The 21,157-nt window shown below is 42.8% G+C and overlaps 2 protein-coding genes across 2 annotated transcripts; both read right to left on the reverse strand.

Moving 5' to 3' along the window:
- Positions 1–12: 12 nt before the first annotated feature.
- Positions 13–9,498, reverse strand: LOC129617991 (uncharacterized; the record flags this gene model as incomplete). Its single annotated transcript, XM_055532946.1, has 5 exons — positions 9,417–9,498; positions 8,727–8,811; positions 7,422–7,746; positions 298–521; positions 13–187 (listed from the first exon to the last, which is right to left on the reverse strand). Coding segments are annotated over exons 1-5 (891 nt in total), but the record flags the coding sequence as incomplete, so codon positions are not given.
- A 4,881-nt stretch (positions 9,499–14,379) lies between these two features.
- On the reverse strand, positions 14,380–17,526 carry LOC129617990 (bystin-like). Its single transcript, XM_055532944.1, has 8 exons — positions 17,519–17,526; positions 15,967–16,116; positions 15,557–15,807; positions 15,283–15,398; positions 15,050–15,238; positions 14,894–14,998; positions 14,571–14,817; positions 14,380–14,522 (listed from the first exon to the last, which is right to left on the reverse strand). Exons 1-8 carry the CDS (start codon positions 17,524–17,526, stop codon positions 14,380–14,382), a joined length of 1,209 nt encoding a protein of 402 aa, XP_055388919.1.
- Between the last annotated feature and the right edge of the window lie 3,631 nt (positions 17,527–21,157).

Below are 21,157 nucleotides of genomic sequence, written 5' to 3' on the forward strand. Positions count from 1 at the left end.
TACCATTTGAACTTTGGGCAAATAACGGATATTCCAAAGATCATCCCGCCATCGATTGTGACATTTTTTTCCACCAACTGGTTGATTGTTCAATTCTTGAGCCACCCGTCTTGCGATACTCTTCCTCTCGAATTCAACCCAACCATCAACAAATACAGATCGATTTGAGCCCCCCGCCAGAATGCGACTTTTTCGACGAACTAAAAACGAAAAAAAAGACACGGGATAGAAAAACAGATAAATTTAGAAGCCTCATAACGCGAACTTCTTGACGCGGCTACTCCTGAGTTGCAACACACACCTTGATCTTCGGGTGTCAAATAGATTCTACCAACTTCACCGAATTGACTCATCAATTCCCTTAATGTTGAGATGTTCATCATGGGTGGAATACGTGAGAGATACACCACACCCCTCTTCCGCGCTTTAGGAGAGCTCTCATTGTCTCCATTCCTTTCCTCGCCTATTAAATCTCCATCAGTTGGATGGATTTGCATCGATACATTCTTCCCAATTGTCATCTTCTGGTTGGTTCTCTAAGATCTCCTTTCCACTTGCCATTGTTTTGGACCAGGACCTGCAGCTTTTTCAGTTTCAGTCCTTCACCCCCGAATGTTTATCCCGCCACCTCCACAACTGGAGGATGGATACCGCAAATCATCGTGAGTCGCCAGATACTCTTCATTATAGACATGCGTCTTCATTGGTCCATCATGTCTGTATTGAAGTCCGTGATACCTTCGCAGGATTCGACGTTAATAATTACTTCAGCCGGCTACGCGAATCAGTTTCTCGCTATGCCGCAAAGAGCCCTCCAACAGAGTCAGCAAGGTGAGCTTCTCATTCCACACTATATTTACACCAGATCTTTAAATGAATAGCTTGCTCAAATATATGACTTTCTTCTCAGAGCCGTCGCTGCTTTCAATGTATTACAAGGGCCATCCCTGTGCCCTCCTGCTATTCAGTCAACTTTGTTTATTGGGCTGCCTGAAGATGCTGTCTCCTTGCGAGCGCTCTATTGGAAGGTGACGACGGATCACGAAACATCAAATTGGTATTGTCTGTTTCAGCTTCTTCTCCGTTATCTTCCATGCAACAAATCCGATTGGCCAACTGTGATGGCAGAGAAACGGTGAGACCGTCTTGATGTCTTCCTGACTCTTCCATCTCGTGCAGCACAGAGTACTATTCTTATGTCGAGCGTTTTGTGAGGGAACCAGAGCACATACCCCGTCTCACCGAAGTCACTCAAGGGATCCTCAACCCCCGAGCAGATGCACAACTAAGGAAGTCACCTGAACATGTTTCTGTTCCCGATGCGCCTATCGACCTCCTGAGTGGAGATCTTCCAATTTTTGATGAAAATATCGAGAAGCGGGTTGTGGGCTCACAGGGTGGTTCCTCATTTGGTTCCACGCAACGGTCTGGGTCTAGCGGTTTGGGACTCTCTAAAGATGTCACAACAGTCGATGTGAGATTCAATTAAGATCATGCACACGCAATTTAATCTTGCACTGCGCGTTAATGAGATTCGACCATTCACTATTAATTTGACCTAAATATTGGCATCAGAAATTATAAACTCTATAGAGGTCTCTTCTCTCCCTTAGCCTTTGAGAGCGTCGTTAAAAAGGCCAACCTCTTTCGTTGATATCAATGAGTTACAAAATAGTTTACCGGGGGACATAACGAATGAAATAGTTGAAAATGATTTTGAAGTCTTTGATCAAATTAATAAAGACGCCTTCAGGTGAGATGGAAATTAAGTGAAGCCATAGAAGCAACAATAATTGGATCATCATTCTTTGGATGTAAAATGATCTAAGAAGACAATAACTTCACTTCGAGAGAATCTATTGCATCAGAAGAACTTCCTTGTAGATAGTTGTATTAATCACCAAAGACTTGTGATGATAGGATCCATCGATCTGAATATCATGTTAATATACTTTGACAGATGGAATGTGTTAGCTATCCAGCTTTGATGTCACGCTTTGTGTGTCCGTCTTTTCATCAGGACGAGGGCTGAAGTGTCTCTTTTTGGTTCCCCACTTCCATCCTATAAAATGGAACAGCGGTTGCCTTCTAATCCTCAGAATGTACGTCTGAGTAGTCTTCACAAGAACTAACTGATGGAGCTGCAATTGACTGCTGCAATTGACTTGTTAACCAAACGATTTGTAGAGCATGTGCTGGCTGTCATTCGTGTTCTTATCTTTTGTAGAACTTCCATCGAACAGTCGATATTGTTCATCCTCGACTCCACGTTGACGTTCTTGGTAGAATTTTATTTATCTATTCGAAGTTACATCCTTCTGTCAAGTAAGATTAATATACAAACACATATTTTATCGAAGACGATATATTTTCCACATACTGGAGAGTATCTGTAGATTTCACTGCAATCCATAGGAATCAATGTTGGGAATCTCGTTGTTTAGCATCTTGCATGTTCGATGATTGTATATTCGTTCGATGATTGTATATTCGTTCGATGATTGTATATTCGTTCGATGATTATATATTCGAATAATGTCTTACTGATTGTTGATTGTGATTCTTCTTGATTGTGATTTTCAGATACGTTCAAGGAATGAACGAACTTCTAGCTCCGATATTCTTTGTTGTCTTTTCTGATCCTTTATTGGAAGACGTCGAACAAGTGAGATCAATTGGACTTGTCCCAATCAGTTTTTTTCTTTTTGATCAAAGAATTGATTTTGATTGTTTTCTTGATTGTTTATTTTCTTCCCATCAGGCTGAGGCTGATGCTTTCTACTGTTTCACTTCTTTGCTCCAAATGAATGGACAATTTGAATTATTCTGTAGGTGAGATCCTCCCATACGATTAAACTTGCTTGAGTCCCACGGCAGTCTACTCTTGATGAACATTTCTCAGAATTTTCGACAAGGATCGTCTCGGCGTTTTGGGACGGGTTGACCATTTGAGCTCTTTGTTGGAGCATCAGGTTCGTCCCTCATCATCAATTTTGTCTTCTGTAATTTCCATTCACAGGATCCTCAAATCGCGTCGCATTTTTTCGAGCATGAGCCTCGATGTTCAATTCTTCGCCTTACGCTGGATCCTTCTCCTGTTGACTCAAGTATTTTCCTTAGCCGACACGTTGCGACTTTGGGACAGTCTCCTTGCTGATGGATACGATGAGTCACACTCCCACTCTCCACTTCTTTACTTCATTTGCTTGGCGATCCTCGAAGAAGTGAGTTCATCATCTTTCGACCGCGTGTTTATCATCTTTCGACCGCATGCTCTAGCGAATGCAAGCGTCAAGGGCTCTTTTCATCATTCGTTTCCTCCTTCAGTTGCGAGATGATTTGCTGGCGTCAGACTTTTCTGCATGCATGCATATTTTGCAAAATCTTCCCCCGATGAACCCCGAGGGTCTCGTAGCAAGAGCTGTGACACTCAGGTAATCGATCACAATCCAGACAATCACTTTTTATGAATGAAAGATTCAAAGAATAATTCCATAGCGCCAACAACCATATCAACAACAACATTTCCTGTCTGTCGCTTCTCTTCAGGCAATCAATTGACTCTTCCAGAATCTCTTCCACGAAGAAGACTTTATCAAGAGCTCTTGAGAATGATACAGTCAATCGCGAAATGCTCGTCGGGAAAGTGAAACGCTATTATAATGATTTTCTCAAATCAAATGAGGCAAAGGAAGTCAAAGAACTAGCGGCGAATTTTGGTTCAGCTGGCGGTAAGCGTGTATTGATATCACTGTTGATTTTATATAAATTGAATTGGACGATAAGACTCTATCGGCTTCTTTGATAGAACACTCAGAAAAGTGTTCATTCTTTGTCATCGAGATTATCTTCTCTTTGTAATTATCTTCTCTTTGTAATTATCTTCTCTTTGTAATTATCTTCTCTTTGTAATTATCTTCTCTTTGTAATTATCTTCTCTTTGTAATTATCTTCTCTTTGTAATTATCTTCTCTTTGTAATTATCTTCTCTTTGTAATTATCTTCTCAGCTGATTATGCAAAGTCCGCGGTTAAGTCTGTGCACAACTGGTTCAATTCTTCCCAAATACTCCAAAATACAAATTTGGGACAATCAGAATCGATGGACGCTCCACCCAACAGACACGATCAACGACGACACTACTCTGTCAGTAGCCGTCAAGGCTCCACCCCAATGCCTGTTTATCCCGTCACTCCTCCAAATCATGCTGCTGCAGGGAGTGAAACTTTCTCCCCATCACAGCCCCTACCACCACCACCACCCCCCACCACCGCCTCCTTGTAAGCCCGACCGTCCACAACGGGACCTTTTCAAACCAGAGGACAGATCGCTCGATCTTTCTGATTCTTTCGTTCATCACGCGGATCTGCGTCGACAGTCGCAGATGCACGGAGTGAAACGTGGACATTCCCAAAGTGGAGGAAAGGTTTCCGTGAATCAAATGCAGTTCACTCCCAGCGATCATGGACCGCTTTAACGACCTTGTAGACAAATTAATAACAGTCAATTTTGGCTTATTTAAGCCTATTCTTGAGTGGAACACATTCCCCATCAATGTGTTCCCCATTATCAATGAACCTAAACTAGCAACATTTTCTGAGCTGTCACGAATAATGTATAGAATTAGTTTCTCTGAAGTACTGCTTCATTCCAGAAATCAACACTCGTTTGCACGACAACCACCTCAATGGAGACAATCAATATTGTTGATATTATTGATATTATTGATATTATTGATATTATTGCTTATTGCCTATTGCCTGTTTGAAACAGATCCACAGGAATGCCTTAATGCACAAATAATGGTGCGACTCTCATATTGCAGAAATGTGTTTTCATGTCGTTTAACTTCGATGGTCGGCTTCAACTATGAATGGTAGGGAAGCTTTCAAAGAGACCAGCGAGCCCCAACGGTTGCTGAAGCAAAGGTCGACGCGCAAAGCCTCAAGTCGCTCCTGCAACAGTTCCCCAACTCTTCAACGAGGAGGAAAGATTCTAGGTGCGCTCTGAAGTTCGATCTCTATGTGAATTATTTGCATGAATTGGTTTTTGTGATATTTTGTTGATAGACATCGTTGACTATGAAAGTGGAAATTCGATAGTCATATTTGGCGAAGGACTTGGATTGCATGAGGATCCTTTGGGGAGAAGAAGATCGCAGGGAAACGAAGATAATTCCCAAATTGGAGAATCAAGCATCGATCAATTTCTTCGTGCGGGATTGCGGGCGGATTACGTCAATGATTTGGGGTTTTGCTTGGGGGGTATGGATGACGCACTCACAATTTCATTGATCCGGAATGGATTTCTAGTTATCTTTCTAGTTATCTTTCTAGTTATCTTTCTAGTTATCTTTCTAGTTATCTTTCTAGTTATCTAGTTATCTTTCTAGTTATCTTTCTGGTTATCTTTCTTATCATTTGTGTTTCTGTAGGAATAAATGATTCCATCCAACTTCTGCAAACATCGCCATCTCAGGTTGCCGTTTCTCAGCTTTCGCAGCAGTGAGTCTGTAACAGATAGCGGTACTTGGGACATTTTCCGTGACATCTTTCCTTTATACTTATTGATATAATTGCATTTCTATAGACGCGTCATCAAGATATTCATTTTTGTAGTTTGGGAGGTTTGGTCGATTTTCTCGAAAATGAAGCCGCAAGGAAATTTTTATGGTCAATCCCTTCAGAACAATCACGAACACGATTAGGTACGTACATGAACGTTCCTCCAGATCGAATCTCCGGAACAACGCCACGGAACAAGCGATTCTGACGCTCTGTTCCTTCAGATGATGTTCTCCATCTGTGTTTTGCGACTTTGAAACTCAGAGAATCAAAATGTCCGTGGAACAACCAGATGGACCTTGAAGTCAGTGATTATCAACTAGAGCAACAAAAGAGTTATTATTATTCATAGTTGACAATCAACAAAAGAGTCATTATTATTCATAGTTGACAGTCAGATTTGCATCTCAGATTCTAACGCTTCTTTCTCGGCTTGCTTATGTCATGTGCGTCACGAAGAAGTTCAAGTCATCATCAGTAGAGTCCGCCAATTCCTTATCAGTGAGTTATTCATTCTACTGAACCGACAGATGTTTACTTTGTTTTATTAAAGAAAGTTACAAGAAACTGAAATCGCTGACATCCTCGTTCTTCAACAGATGGACGTTCCTGTTATTTTGACGATCTCAGGAATTCAATTACTTGTCAAACTTGTTCCGGCCATCGTTCGTTATCTTCTGGAGGCGACTTCACTTCTTCGTCTATCAGACGCAGCGTCATCAGAGCATGAAGTGGTTCAACCTGAAACAGCTGTTCGTAGTTCAGCCCGGACAAATGCGAGTCCGCCGGAACCACAACGAGAATTTCTGAAGCGACGGAAGGGGAAGGAGGAAGCGAAAGAGAGAAAGCCATTTATCAAGGAAGCAGACGATCGACCAGGGAATGAAAATTGTGTCTCGTCTGATTCATCACTTCCTGTTCGGCTCAGCGCTATTTTTGACGGTCTTCTGACGATTGGCAGATTTTCAACGGAATTGAAGTCTTTCATCGGGATGGGAAAAGACGGGAATCGCAAGTCCCAAATTGTGGAAAACAACGCAAGTTGCAAGTCCCAACACGTAGATGATAAAGTGGATAATGATGACGGTAATCCACTTATGTCATTGATGATAACATTCATTGGCTCGATCATTCGATACAATAGCGCAGAACTCTTCGAATTGAGCAATCGAATTCTTCCAATGATTGTAAAAGATTCAACTGCGATTCGCAATACATCCGAACATCGTTACTACAAATTACTTGTATCGAATGATTCTCTGTCCCAACATGAATCTCTGTCCCAACATGACAACAGTCTTTCTTCAGTTCTATCAACATGCATGCGCACGGTATTCTTGTGGTATGGATTCCTTGAGAGCGTGATTGTCCTCGACAAAACTCTTATCTTCGCGCTCAATTCGATTTCTAGAAACGACGAGTCCCAAATGTCTCTTCCGCTACAACATGAGAATCCATTAGTCAACGGGAATGTCATTGAGTCGATATTCAAACAATCGAAATCCATTCTGTCATCATCTGTACATTTCAGTCCGATCTCTCATTGTACGTTGGATCACGCGTGGACCAACGATTCTCCAACAATCACTGATTCGTTGCTCTTCCATTGTATTTCTCTAGTTTCCTATTTGGCTGATTTCTCGAATGTCTTTCAAGACCTTCTTTTATCGGATTGCGCACGCTCTTCAACGCTTGTCGACTCGGATACTTCTATAGTCTCCCATCTGTATTTGTTGTTGTATTCTATGCAGGCGTTCGAGTCTTTCGCCTTCCGCTCGGGATGTATCACAGCTCTTGTTCAGATCACTCGACTCGATGATTCAAATCTCATCAACAATCTTCGAAAAATTCAAGCACCAAGGAATCTCTCATCTGGCGTCTTTCCGTGGATTTCTTCTTCATCATCATCATCACCATCATCACCAACTCAGAGTTCTCCTCTCTACATTCTCGATTCGTTGGCACAATCGATTCCCGCGCTCCATCAAGAATATCAAATCTCGAGCGATCATCTGCGTGATCGATTGGAACTCGTCGCGGAACGGGCTGTGGCTGCGCGCGAGTCCCAGCGTCGACTTCTCCTTGTTCCGTCGGATACGCAACTAGAAGATTCTTTGCTAAGCGAGAAGGACCAACAGTTTTGGAAAAAAGTCCCTCAAGTTGCGATGAAACAACATCTTCTCTTATCCCAATTATCGATAATTGTGGGATTCATTGTGCGTGGAGATCCCGAAGTAAGAGAGATATCGCTGTAATGAATAGAACTGTATGAGGGAATAGAGAAATCAAGACAATCAACAATATTTTATTTATATCAAGAAGTGATTATCATTATCGATTTATCTATTAAATCCTCTTTATTTACAGATTTATCGAATTCACGTTGCGCCGTTTATTCAATCAGAAGATATTTTGATTGAACCTCTCAAATTATTTGTTCAATTTCAAGACGCTGCAGGGTTGCTCACTTGGCAATCTGTCCTAGCAACGCATCGAGCTTTGAAATCAATACGAGCCGCATTATCTCAGACAAGCGTGACGACTCACGAAGCAAGTGAAATCAGGGACGACGCATCGTACTTCAGTGCTCTGGAAAACAAACACATCGACACATGGAACTCTCCTTCCAGAATTACAAGAAAATCCTCAATTAGAACTAAAGATGCATTGTCAAGAAAACTCGCATTGAGTGAAGGCGACGGAATCAAAACGCCTCGAGATGGTTCGAGTGATGACTCTTGTGATCGAGTATCTTTCAGTGAAAAGAGAAGGAGGGAAATGAAGCATCGCAAGAGACCTTCAGATGAACAGGATGAAGTCCTTGTCTCGCCGATACGGCAAAGATTGAGTGACGGTCGTTGGATTCCTGGTGAACGACAAGTGGACAACGCGAACGACAATACGGCCAACGAAATCAACGCGACTTCACAAATTGACGCAAATCAGAAAGTTTCTCTATTAAGGAGAAGAAAAGTGTCGAAACCCCAAACGTCCATGTTAGAAAGTCCCAAGACATCTACGAGTCCCAAAACACCTGTTAGTTCCAAAACGGTGACGCCGGTCGTTAGATCTTCACTGGAGTCCACGCCACCACTGAGACGTCGCAAGAGAGGAGTTGGATAAACCTCTCATCCCTTTCCCTAGTTCTGTCCCTTTCCCTACTTTTTCTCTTTCCCTGATTTTATCTCTTTCCCTGATTTTATCTCCTTCCCTGATTTTATCTCTTTGCCTACTTTTACCACAACCGCTTATTCTCCTGTCTTACGCACAACACTCCCCTTGATTTGTGTGACTTGGTCGTTGCGCCAATTTTACGACTAACAGAAATCTGTGACAACGTGTCACAGATTCTTAAATCCCTCCGAGTCCCAAAATGCAGTCCCGAATTTTTTTCCACCGCAATGAATAACGAAAAAGATAATTTTCTGAGTGTGTCACGTCATGAACCTTCAGTTCGAAATTCGGAAGGTCGAGGCGTCGGCTATCGAATGCGCCGGAGTTCACTCCACTGCGGTGTTCCGAATAAATCGCCAGTCCGTCTGATTTCATCTCTTCTGAATAAGTCAAACGAAGAGAAACAGAATAATCCTCAATTTTCTGATAAATCCGAAACTCGTTCCCAAAAATTGCAACGACGGTATCATAATTGTGGCTTGTGTGGAACAGCTTTCTTTGCGTTGAAGGGAGCTGTTATCCCTCGTAAGTGTCGCGCATCCATTCCTATCATGATACATTCCTATCATCACGCATACATTCCCATCATCATACATTCCTATCATCACGAATACATTCCTATCATCACGCATACATTCCCATCATCATACATTCCTATCATCACACATACATTCCCACCATCATACATTCCTATCATCACGCATACATTCCCATCATCATACATTCCTATCATCACGCATACATTCCCACCATCATACATTCCTATCATCCTTTTTTGATATCAGGGGGTGTTTTTCGGAAAGGGAAAACGTGCTCGAATCGCTGAGGGACTTGCGTTCCTTATTTACGTCGCTGTTGTCTCAGTTTCCCTCTATTGGGTTGCTATTTATGCGTATCTCTATTTTAATACAGGTATGTCTTCATACGATGGCTTCATATTGTTCGCTGCATCCTCACCTGTATATCTTTCATGTGATAGTTTTCGCTGCATCCTTACTTTCTGTTGTTCATCCATATTCTATTTTTATTTGTCTTGTTGGGGACTTCCAGGTTGGCTTGGGAATCTCTCAACTACATTTTCGACGTACCGCTCGTTAGAAGCCCCATCCTTCGTTGTGTGTCGGTATGTCCCACATCATTCAGGAATACAACTAATCCTTCGATTATCTTTTTCAGAGATTTGAGAATACCAGCTGAACTGCCGTGGAGTGTCTCTGCTCGCGTTCGCCTGGTCAATTTAGGTAAAGCCTACACGGTAAGTTGACAGGCCAGTTATCGCTTATTTGGATCATTGCTCTAATGACACGTTAACCTGAATTGTTGGTGTCTTAGGCCACTGTTTTCCTCACGCCGTGTCCCAAAATTCGAACGCCGTGTCCCAAAATTCGACCTTCATGTCGCTGTTTAAACACTTTTTCAACGTCATTTTACGGTAAGTCTTGAGCTCGACAGAATTGATGGTATAATTGATTATTGGAAACTCGTTTTCAGACAAATCACACCAGAGGCTCGATGGTCTTCCGGTTTTATTCGATGAGACGCAATCCCATCACATGGAGGCGGACACGATGCACATCAGTCTGACTGTCACAGATCAGTTTCAACATGGAGAGCAGAAACAGGTTGAGAGGAAGGACGTTCCCAAAACGCGAATCTTCAGTGCAGCAAGTCGTACTCGACAATGGCTTCGTCGGTCTCTCGCTGAACAGATCTCGTCCCGTCGGACAAATAATCAAACGTTGCAATTAGAAGAGGGTCTTGAGCTGAATACGCCAAAAGTCTCACCAACGAAAAGACCACGGACAAGTAATAGCTTTTCGTATAATACAGATAGACGAATTTGGTTGGGGATCTATGACTCGAAGCTTCTATCAGAATTAGGTGACACTCCAACTTGGCTGATTTTAAGGGTATGTGACAGTCATCAGAGTGATTGTCGAACAGTCATCATGGTCGAACACAATGAGCTCTCTTTTCTCAGGCACATTCAGAAGTGACTCTAGCCTTGTCTTTAGTCCATAGCTGGTACGTCGTTCTTCAGTTTAAAAAATCATAATTATTCGTTATTAGGGTTATAGATCCTCATCGAATGAATGTGGATCGCGTCATGAAGGGAGAGGTAATGACGATTCATATATGAAAATATCGAAATATCGAAATATATGCTTATTCAATGACGCTTCATGATTTAATATGAAATATCGAAATATGCTTTAAAAGCATCATTGCTTTTTAACTATTATTTTAATTACAGGTCGCTCACGGAGAACGGACATATATGGTTGATTTGATGAATATTGCCAAAGCAGCACGATATCGAAACATTACCGCTCAGTGGCGTCGGACACCTTCCCATGGTTTGCCTGAACCGATTTTGAAAGAAATAGTTGATAATCCTCTCGTTCGATTAAATATCAGTTTCTCGTCGTTTACTGTCATTGAAGTGTGGCGTGTTGGTGTTTCGGTAAGTTGAAGGGGCGAACCCTTTTTTGCAAGAGAGGAGTTCCCTGCGATTGGTGATGACTAGGCGTTTTAATTTCAGATGTCTGTTGCGTTGGTCGGTCTCGCAGCAATTTGTTTGTCAGCGTTCAACAAAATGTTCATCTTCAACACCCTATTCCCTTATTATGATGCTGAACACCCTCAGAAGTTGCGTCTTACAATCTTTGCACGAATTGTTTGCTGCGGTTTTTTCGGATCTAATCACCCAGAAGTGCCCAAGAGACGATCGAGTTCAATACGGCCCTAACTCATTTAGTTTACTATCTTTTTTTGTTTTACTTGTTTTTTGCGCAAAGACTATTTGAGCTGTGCAACTTCAGGCCGAGTGCCAGATCGTTTTCAGGTCCAGTTGTTTGAATGATTGAGCTGATCGCAGAATTACGAGGCCATGACTCTCAAGTATGGACGGTTGTATGGAGACCGTCAAGTTCCCAATTGACTAGCTGTGGTGGGAAACGTATTCTCTTATGGTCTGATGAAGGAAAAAATCAATGGAAACTGAATGTAAGAGATCTATCACCATCAGCTATATCGTCCACTAATATCAGCTTCATTTGATATCAACTATGACTCCCAATCTTGACTTTATCTTCTGACTTTATCGTCTGACTTTATCCTCTGACTTTATCTTCTGACTTTATCTTCTGACTTTATCTTCTGACTTTATCTTCTGACTTTATCTTCTGACTTTATCTTCTGACTTTATCTTCTGACTTTATCTTCTGACTTTATCTTCTGACTTTATCTTCTGACTTTATCGTGCAATCTTTCTTGTAGTCCGTTATTTTCAACGATGAAAATGACCCAGATATGGATTTCTCCGAGATTTCTGGTGCAATGACGCATCTATCGTCACCATTGCCAAACCCTCAAATTTGCCAAGTGACGTTAGATTCTGTCCAAACATCGAATCCAGGGACGCACGAAAGAACTGTTCGCCATATATCATGGACTTCCGATGGTAACGCATTGGCAGCTGTTTCTTTCGACGCAACTGGATCTCTTTGGATCGAGGACCGTGAAAAAAAGTGGAAGTGTCGCGGAAAACTCGAAGGACACGAGAATGAAGTAATGCGTTTGACAGCAACGATGCTTCTGTGTGTTGATCGCCATAAAATGTTGATCGCCATAAAATGTTAATCGCCAAAAAATGTTTCTGATTGATTGATTGTCTCTGTTCTCCAAACGCTTTTTCGTTCGTTGAAAAAGTTTGTCTTTCCTGCTTCTAGATGAAGGCGGTTGCTTGGAGTCCATCACATCGCCAGCTGGTTACGTGCAGTCGTGATAAAACATTATGGATTCATTCGATCAGCAGTGAATCTGAATTAATGAATGAAGATTCCAAACTTGAGCTTCTTTGTAGCGCGGTCCTATCTGGGCATTCGCAAGGTAATAAACCGATGAATGAATAATAGAAGCCATTTTGTTTGTATTCCGTCAATATTCTACACATTCCCGTTTCTTCTCTTAAGATGTGAAACATGCGATCTGGCATCCCACACAAGATTTCGTTGTTTCTGCTTCTTATGATAACTGCATTCGTCTCTGGGCCCCTTGGACTGCCACAGCTCGTCAATATGGAGATGATGATTCAGATTGGGAGTGCGTTGCGACGTTGGAAAGTCACTCGTCGACGGTGTGGTGCGTTTCCTTCGCACCGAGTGGTACGTCAACACGCGCATCGATCACAATCAGGTTCAATCTGTCTTTCAGGGTTAGAGTTTGCTTCAGCATCGGATGACAGAACTGTTCGAATATGGACGTCGTCGCTCTGCAATCGCCTTCCCGTTGAATCTTCTGAAGAGTCTGCAAACTCTGTTGCGAACTCTGTTACAAACTCTGTTGCGAACTCTGTTACAAACTCTGTAGAATCTTCTCCCCTCACTGAAGCAAGGCGAGGAATCCATCCTTGGCTTTACGTTAATCCCGTGTTCCGTGCCGTAACATTGGTCGGAGCCGACAAGCAGACAGATAGACCGCCTTCTAAGACGAGCGTCGATGCCAGCGATATTCAAACGCAGGCGTCAGTACGAGACAGTCAATGGCTGTGCTCGGGTGTTATTGCTGGAGAACACGATCGGACGATTTACTCAGTTGCATGGCATCCTAAGCTCGACGTTTTGGCAACAGTAAGACAAACAAGATCCTGCAATTTTTCACTTTTTATTTTCAGGCTTGTGGGGACGATTCGATCAGGTTGTTTCGGCGATTGCGCGTTTTTAGTCAAGATGAAGCGGAATGGTCTCTCATGCATCGTCTAGCAGGAGCTCATTCCTCTGATGTCAATTCAGTGTCTTGGAAAACGACGCCCGAAGGTAAAAACATGTTCAACGCTATTATTGCAGTTGATCCTCACGATGCAATATTTGACGCTTTCCTATGCTTGACGCTTTCCTATGCTTGACGCTTTCCTATGCTTGACGCTTTCCTATGCTTGACGCTTTCCTATGCTTGACGCTTTCCTATGCTTGACGCTTTCCTATGCTTGACGCTTTCCTATGCTTGACGCTTTCCTATGCTTGACGCTTTCCTATGCTTGACGCTTTCCTATGCTTGACGCTTTCCTATGCTTGACGCTTTCCTATGCTTGACGCTTTCCTATGCTTGACGCTTTCCTGTGCTTGACGCGCTTTTTCAGATGATGGGTCCTGGTTGTTGGCTTCCGGTGGGGATGACGGCGTTGTGCGGATATTTAAATGTGATTTCTCTAACATTGAAACATGATGTAGTTTTCTCTTCAATTCCTTCCATTTGCTTGTTTTCGCTATTTGCTTGACTGCTGAGAAAATCATGTCACTATTATCGCAAGAAAAGCCTTGCACCAGCCATTGAGAGACAAGCAGCCGCAACGTAGGGGCTCAGACGGTCTCCAACAACTGCGAATCTTCCCAACATCCCTGGAAACCCTTGCCTTTTCGGGTCGATAAAAGTTGGCAGTCTGGACCTTAGATACGAGCAGCAGCAGATGAGAAGCAAAACGCAAGTAAGCATCGCCTGAAAATTAAACAGAGCTGACATGATCAGATCTTGATTTTTAAATGCAAATCAAAAGAGCGACGGAGTCTGTTTCCCGTTGTCTTAAAATGGGTGTTTGCAACAGGACCCTTCTGGGGGTTTCAGAAGACAAAAGGAAAAACATTCAGTCATGCATCGCGTCAGTCGACGTCCACTTGGCGGTTGCAGCGTGTTGTAGTTCCTGTCGTATTTCTGGTCCGATGCCCTTATGAAAATGCACTTTCAAAATTGCAGAAATGGCGCTCCGATGTTGTTGTGAGAAGTCATCTAAAAAATTGAAGCGTCGCGTGCATCAAGAAATCAAGTTCCACTCACATTTATAGCGCTGAACCAAAGTGAGAAGTGCACGATGCCAAACAACGGGGAGCTCAGCCGAGTGGTTCGCGAATGACGAGAAGTGATCAACGCAAGCGGTAACAGCAGTGATTGGGAGTGAACACTTCTTATTCAGCATGATGCACATAATATAGCTGGTTGAAACGGACCATTGCTGTGGATCTCCATGATGAAGATTGCAAATGCGGATCAATGAGGCTGCAATATGGAGGGGAGGAATTGTAACCTGAACAATTGCACAATTAATAAAGAATAATCAAAGAGTTGCAAATGCGGAACCTGCAAGGGGGTCTTCTACTTACTTTCGATAGAATACTTCCAAATATGACAGCTTCTCTTAATGTGCATTGATCTAGCAGCAAAGGCAACAAAATTCCTTTAAACCATGCAGCTGGTTTAAATAAAGCCTGAAAACAAACAACAATACTATTCCTAGCTGTAACACAGAACAAACTCACCTTCTTCAAGGCTTCATAGTAATGAAAATTCAACTTTTTATTCGTTGAAATGTCTTCTCTCACTGCTGGAAGTAAAACTAAGTTATAAAAGCGTTGCGCCATGCGTGGATTCAAATTAGATGCAAAAATTTTTGAGGCTTCATGCATCGCATTTGGAGTCCATTTAGTGGGTTCCGTCAAATAGAGTACCTGTTGAATCGAGTGAACAATATATTCGGAACGCATTGCCTCACCTCCTCCCAATTTTCCAACCGAGGAATAATTTTGAAAGCTTTTGGTAATTTTCCGCTTCTATATTTTGCTAAAAATTGGCCAATTGCGGTATAAACTTCTACAACTTTTGGAGAGGGTCCATCATCCTATAAAAACATAAAAGATGTTCGGTAGGAGGTGCGAGAGAACTGGCACCACGAATCAGAGAAGGCTGTCTGCACTCTTGTTCTATCTATAGATAACTAGAAATATCCTAGAAATTGACGCCTCTATAGGATATTGATTTGTGTCAATAGATAGAACAGACCTCGCTGGCCACATTTCCCGCTGATGCTTTCTTCTCTTCCTTTTCACGAATTTTTGACAAAATCAAATCTGCTAATGTTCTCGATTCCTCAATCCTTTCACTCGCAGCAATTCCATTCTTTCTTATAAATTGATTCATTTCCTCATTCTCGACTTCAATATCTGCCCATTCACTTTGGATCATTGCGTATCCATTCGAGTCGACCATTGGATCCCCCGCCCCTTCCTCCATTTGAATTCTAGAAGACAACAAATTAACGGTGAAGAGAATGAAACGTTCATCATGGACGAGAATCACGCATTTTGTCAAGAAAAACGCCTCTCCACTTCCGTCGTCTCGTCATTCGTATTTGGACCCATTGCTTCGTATTTGGACGCACTGCTTCCTCTCGTCTTACCCATCGAACTCATTTTGTTGATCTTCCGCTATTTTGAGTATCTTCGCAGACATCGCAGCATCAATCACATTTTCTTCTTCTTCATGATCCTCGTCGATGAGATCCGCTTCGGCAAGAGCTTTTGGGGGTCGAACGCCTCTAGTTGGATCCCTGCAACAATTTAACTGTCATTCATCAATTTGATGTTCTCTAATTCGCTAGACATCCATCCATTGGATCTACCATTGTCCCAAATATCCCAAAATCGACAAACTTACGAATCCAGCATAAGTTCTACATGAAGCGGGGTCCGTCGTACGCTCTTCAACTTGTTTTGTTTTTTTACCTTGGGCCTAAAAATAAGCGAAAAAGTTTGTCTGTCCCACGAATAAAAGAACTGGAGCCTACATTCTGTTGAAGACGCTCTCACGGACAAAAATCGATCAGATGATTGGGACAGAGGGAGCAGTACATGGACCAGGAAAATTGAGACCCTGCTTTTGGCGTGAAACTACAAAATCCATCATTCCGTCTTTCAAGCAGAAGACGAACATTTAAAATTTGTTGGTTGCGAATGTGACGATGGTTGCCAACCAATCGTATTCTCCACCCACATTTAATTATTCCGATTTTGTAACGATGAATCGGCATACCAAAATAAATAAGGAGTGGAAATTTGCTTAGCTGTTCTATGCGTGTCTGTCTCGCTCTTTCAGCATCAATCGCTTGAGAAACGACTTTTAAATACATGATGCGACAACCCACTAACGACACCTGCGTCGCACAACCCTCGTTCGAACAGTTCCGAGCCTTGAAAAAAAAACGCGACACAAAAAGTGTGTCGACTATCAGGAACAGACCAGGCGACCGATCAGAGCGTTCTTTATGCAGTCGTCTGGTAGACTCACACATTGGGGGCTGTTTTATGTTATTTCATTTTGTTTCTTATTCTCGAATTGCTTGATGCAGCACTATTTTTTTTGGGCAATTTCTATCCCCTCCTAATCATTCCGTGTCAGCAGCCTATGTATTACTTTTCCAAGCAGCTTTGTATGTTAGAGAATACGACGATGGTTTAAAAACGATTAAGGGAAATTTTGGGAGGGTGATTCTATTTTGTCGTTGATTTTCTCAAAGACCATCCAGATTTCACCAGCCGTTTCCTGTTATGCTTGGCGCATCTCTATAGCTCGAATCTCTAGATCTTTCTTTTGGAACAGGACCGTGAGATTTACCGCTTCAAAACACAATGTCGCCACTGACCGTCACCCTTCCATCCGATTTTTACGCTACCGACAAAGAAGACGGCGTTTCACAGAACCTCCATTTCCCTATTGTTTCGCCGATTCAACTTCTAACTGAGCGTCTCCGACAAACTCCGCTGGACGCTCAACGAATCGATGAAAGTCTTATTAGCTCACGCTTAAGCTTGCGTCTTCAACAGGCGCGCCAACTTGACGCTCGTTCCCGGAACCACACGGATTTAGCTCTTTGCGCGTACGTTCTCTGCGTTGGTTCCGGGTGCTTCAATAAGCCAACTGCGATCGGAGTCGCTCGGTTCGCCATGACGTACCACTTCATCTTAGAGCTTTATAAAGCGGTAAGGGCCGGAACGTTAGTCACTCTCAGCACGCTGTTTTTGTAGTGTCCGTGTCCGTCGACGATTCTTTCGATTGTCATTACGTCGCTGGCTCTGAACGCCCGGGTTGAAGCCTTGCGTCCGCAACACTCTCCGTGCGGACGTCAGAGGGAGAGAAGTCGGACAAATGGAATGCTTGGGGAGAACAGTGACGCGTCCCCAACAGGAGCGATGGTTGTTCATCCATCGAGCGAGACCGACACGCAGCGACCACTGCGTGCCGTCTCGTTCTGTCTCGCAATGCAACAGAAGAAACATCATGATTCGATCGAGTCGCTGGATCATTTGGACGAAGCACAGACGCTTCGTTTGAACGAGGCACACACTCTGCGTATCCCCGGAATTAACCACGTTGTCGATCAACCTGACAACGACGCTTCGAAGAAAGGTTGTCATATGGATGTTGATTCAATTGCAACAACGGACGTCCCGACGCCGTTCTCCATTTTGTCCTTCACCTCCTCCCCCCCCCACGCAAAATGTTTACCTGCCGCAGCTGAGAGTTCCGAAGAACCACCCCGATGGTTCGGCGGTGAAACAGCTCCACGCGCATCACTTTTTAATGGAGTCGATCATTTAGGATCACGACTCAATTTAGGAGTCTCATTCAGTCGACAATCTTTCGACTTTTGCTTCCGCATCATTTCCTATCTGTATTTGAGTTACGTTTATCTTGAAGATCGCCCCCAAACAACTTTAGTGAGAGTTGAAAAGGTTGACAGCATCCCAGACATGTTCCCGCGAATACATGAAGCGGATAAGAGTTCGCCCGTCAAAAGCGTTCTCTCTAGCGCAGGAATTCGTACGATTCGCACAGTCACTACGTTAGCGCGACGAAGAAAAGACAACATTAAAATCGTTGAAAATGTTCTGTTGCGACGACTGCTAAAGAAACTCTACTCTGGAAGCCAACTTGAAAGTTTCAGTTCTTGTCGTCATGATGGGGACTCGTCACTTCTCGAGTGTCCGTGGTGCTTGCTAACTGATCTATTGTGCTCCGACAGCCTTTCTGCCTCGAGTATGAGGTCGTCGATATCATTCAATGATGAATATGGCTTATTTGACACCAACTTTTGGGACACTGACGGCATCACAGAAGATCTAGAGATTCCACCCGCTCCTGCAGTTTTGGATACACAAACAGCTTCTCATTTAAAGGAAATCTCTGAAGATGCCCGCCGCAAATATTACAGATTTGATGATTTCCTAAGAAGCTGCAACAGGAATATTACCGCTGTTTTAAAGTCCCTCTCTTTCTCCCTTCACGTTACGCCGGACGAGTGGTCAGAACGCGTGTCGATCATTCTTCGAAGTTGTCCACATGGCGTTGAAGAACGGGCTTTAGAGATGATCAGCTCGATGCATCTTGGATTCGGAAATTTTTTATAGTCGATTCTCCAATTAACGGACTTCCTATTCATTTCATGTTCATGTTCAACTGTGTTCATTCATTTGGCATTCCAGCCTCGCTTATCGAATTTTGTCGGCATACTTCTTCCTTGCTCCATGTTGTGCATTGAATCATGTTCATGTAACGGTCCCTACACTATCGAATATCCATACCCCAATAATTAATTGGGTGTGGAGTATCTCTTCTATTGATTATCGCTGCTTTTTTCCAACAATTTTTCTTTGAACACAAACAAATTTCAGAAGTCTCTTGAAACAAAAGCCTCTCGCCTCTATTGTCTTGTAACTGCAAAGAGAGCAGCGTGATTCTGGAGCTGACATGCAAGCAACACACAACACAGAGTCCTTGCGTTCTCAAAATAAGTGAAAATATGATTCCACAATCGATTAACAGAAGGGGTGATTGCATGGTGTGTGCTTGATGATTAGAATCTCCCCTTAATCTGGTTTGCATTCTCCATTGCACAAAAAACAAAAATATAACGAATTTGTTCATCGAATGTTAGAGTGACGAAAAAATAAATTTTGAGGTTTTGTCAAATCCAAATCAAAATCTTCAACTCCAATTCGCGCAGCATTCAACCAGCTCCAACTCTTGATACTCAACATTTGTCAAGATGTCATTCCTTTGTCGTTTTCTAACAAGAGCTTCATCGTGTAGCGAGAGAGATTTACTCAAGAGATAGGCCGTGAATGCTTCACTTCCATCTACTTTGATGTTTTTTTCTCATACACCCTCCCAAGATATTCGAAACATTGGAATACACTTATCTCATCGTCGATAGGAGTGTACCAGCACGCCTCCACATCCTCTATTGCTCGTTGATGTGCAATGCTGATAGATTGTTGATTCCGATTCACGAAATAGACCTTCTTAAATTGAACATAACACTCTGTATCCCCTCCCGCGTTCATCAGCTCTTTAAGCTTCCACAGCATCCTATCATTGCGGAAAAATTGCCTCTTAATACAGTTCGACTGCGTTTTTACAGCATGATCGAAGTCAATGATTTGAATCTTTCCATTGACTCGAAGAAAATTCGGCGGACGGCAGTCTGTATGGAGGAATCCCATTGAGTGCCCTGTGAGAAAAATAACATCATGAGAGAATAACATCCAATGAATGACCAGGTGAGGGTGGTCCCTTATTTACCTGCATATAATTGATAGATACAATCTCTCGCGGCAACCTTCTTGGCAGCCTCATCTAACTTCCACCAGACAACCGTCTCCCCAACTGGTGCAAGTAATAAGCCAACAGCTCTTCTTCTCTTCATTGAAAGAAGCATCGACAACGATTTCGTTGCCCAATGTGATGAAGAATCATATGCAGAACAACAAATCTTCAAAACTCACGTTTTTGACTCTTCATAGTATTGAAGCTCTGTTAGGTTTCCCCCAGACTTCAAAAATCAAGTGCCCTCACTGTTGAACAATTGAGTTTTCATATTCAAAGTATACTAAAATATCTTCTTCGAACCAAATATCAATTGCCTTGAGCGGATTTGGCTTCCAACCGAACAACCCTTCATCATATAATTGTACAATCTGGGAATCGGATCCTTTTTTGTTGAAGAATATGAGCATTGATGTTTATAGTGAGTGCTTCTATGTAACAGGACATGTTATAATTGTTCTCGAGCCAATTCGGAATAACGCCACTTGCTCATTTCTGTGGCATATTTGCTTGGTATCCGAATCATAGAGCTGCTTCTTTAATTTGACGATTGTGACAATGTCCATCAGCCGAAATTTATCTTGTCCAAGTTGCTAGAAGAACAGCTTGCCTTTACCAGAAATCAAGATATCTGGACGTCCAACAACCATTACTTTGGGACAGACTCAAGTCAGTCATTGCAAGCTCACAAACAATGTCTCGAGTCTTTCCAGAAAGCAATTTTTTTCAAGACGTTCCATGGTTTTAGGAACCCTGAGCCTCCGCATGACGAAGCAGACATTTTTAATCAGCCGAATAATGGCAGAAGGAGACAGAAGCAAGGGACCAATTAGAGAAACGTTCGATAGGGGTTCGAGTCCCACATGGTTCCTTGTTCTTTTATTTCGTTTCCTTTTCATTGTTGAGAGTCAGTGCGTGCATCACGTACACCTCAAAAGTGTTCCAGCGCGAAAAGGGGCCTTGTGCTTGTTGCCGTGAGCCCGTGG

Source organism: Condylostylus longicornis, unplaced genomic scaffold (assembly GCF_029603195.1).
Source record: "Condylostylus longicornis isolate FDR11 unplaced genomic scaffold, ASM2960319v2 ptg000706l, whole genome shotgun sequence".
Lineage (NCBI taxonomy): Eukaryota > Metazoa > Arthropoda > Insecta > Diptera > Dolichopodidae > Condylostylus > Condylostylus longicornis.

What these genes read in the sequence shown, in the direction of transcription:
- LOC129617990 (XM_055532944.1), bottom strand. An exon ending in CAGCGAGGTCTGTTCTATCT is followed by an intron (nt 15,399 to 15,556) that starts ATTGACACAAAT and finishes AGGATGATGGAC; the next exon opens with CCTCTCCAAAAGTTGTAGAA. An exon ending in ACTATGAAGCCTTGAAGAAG is followed by an intron (nt 14,999 to 15,049) that starts GTGAGTTTGTTC and finishes GTTTGTTTTCAG; the next exon opens with GCTTTATTTAAACCAGCTGC.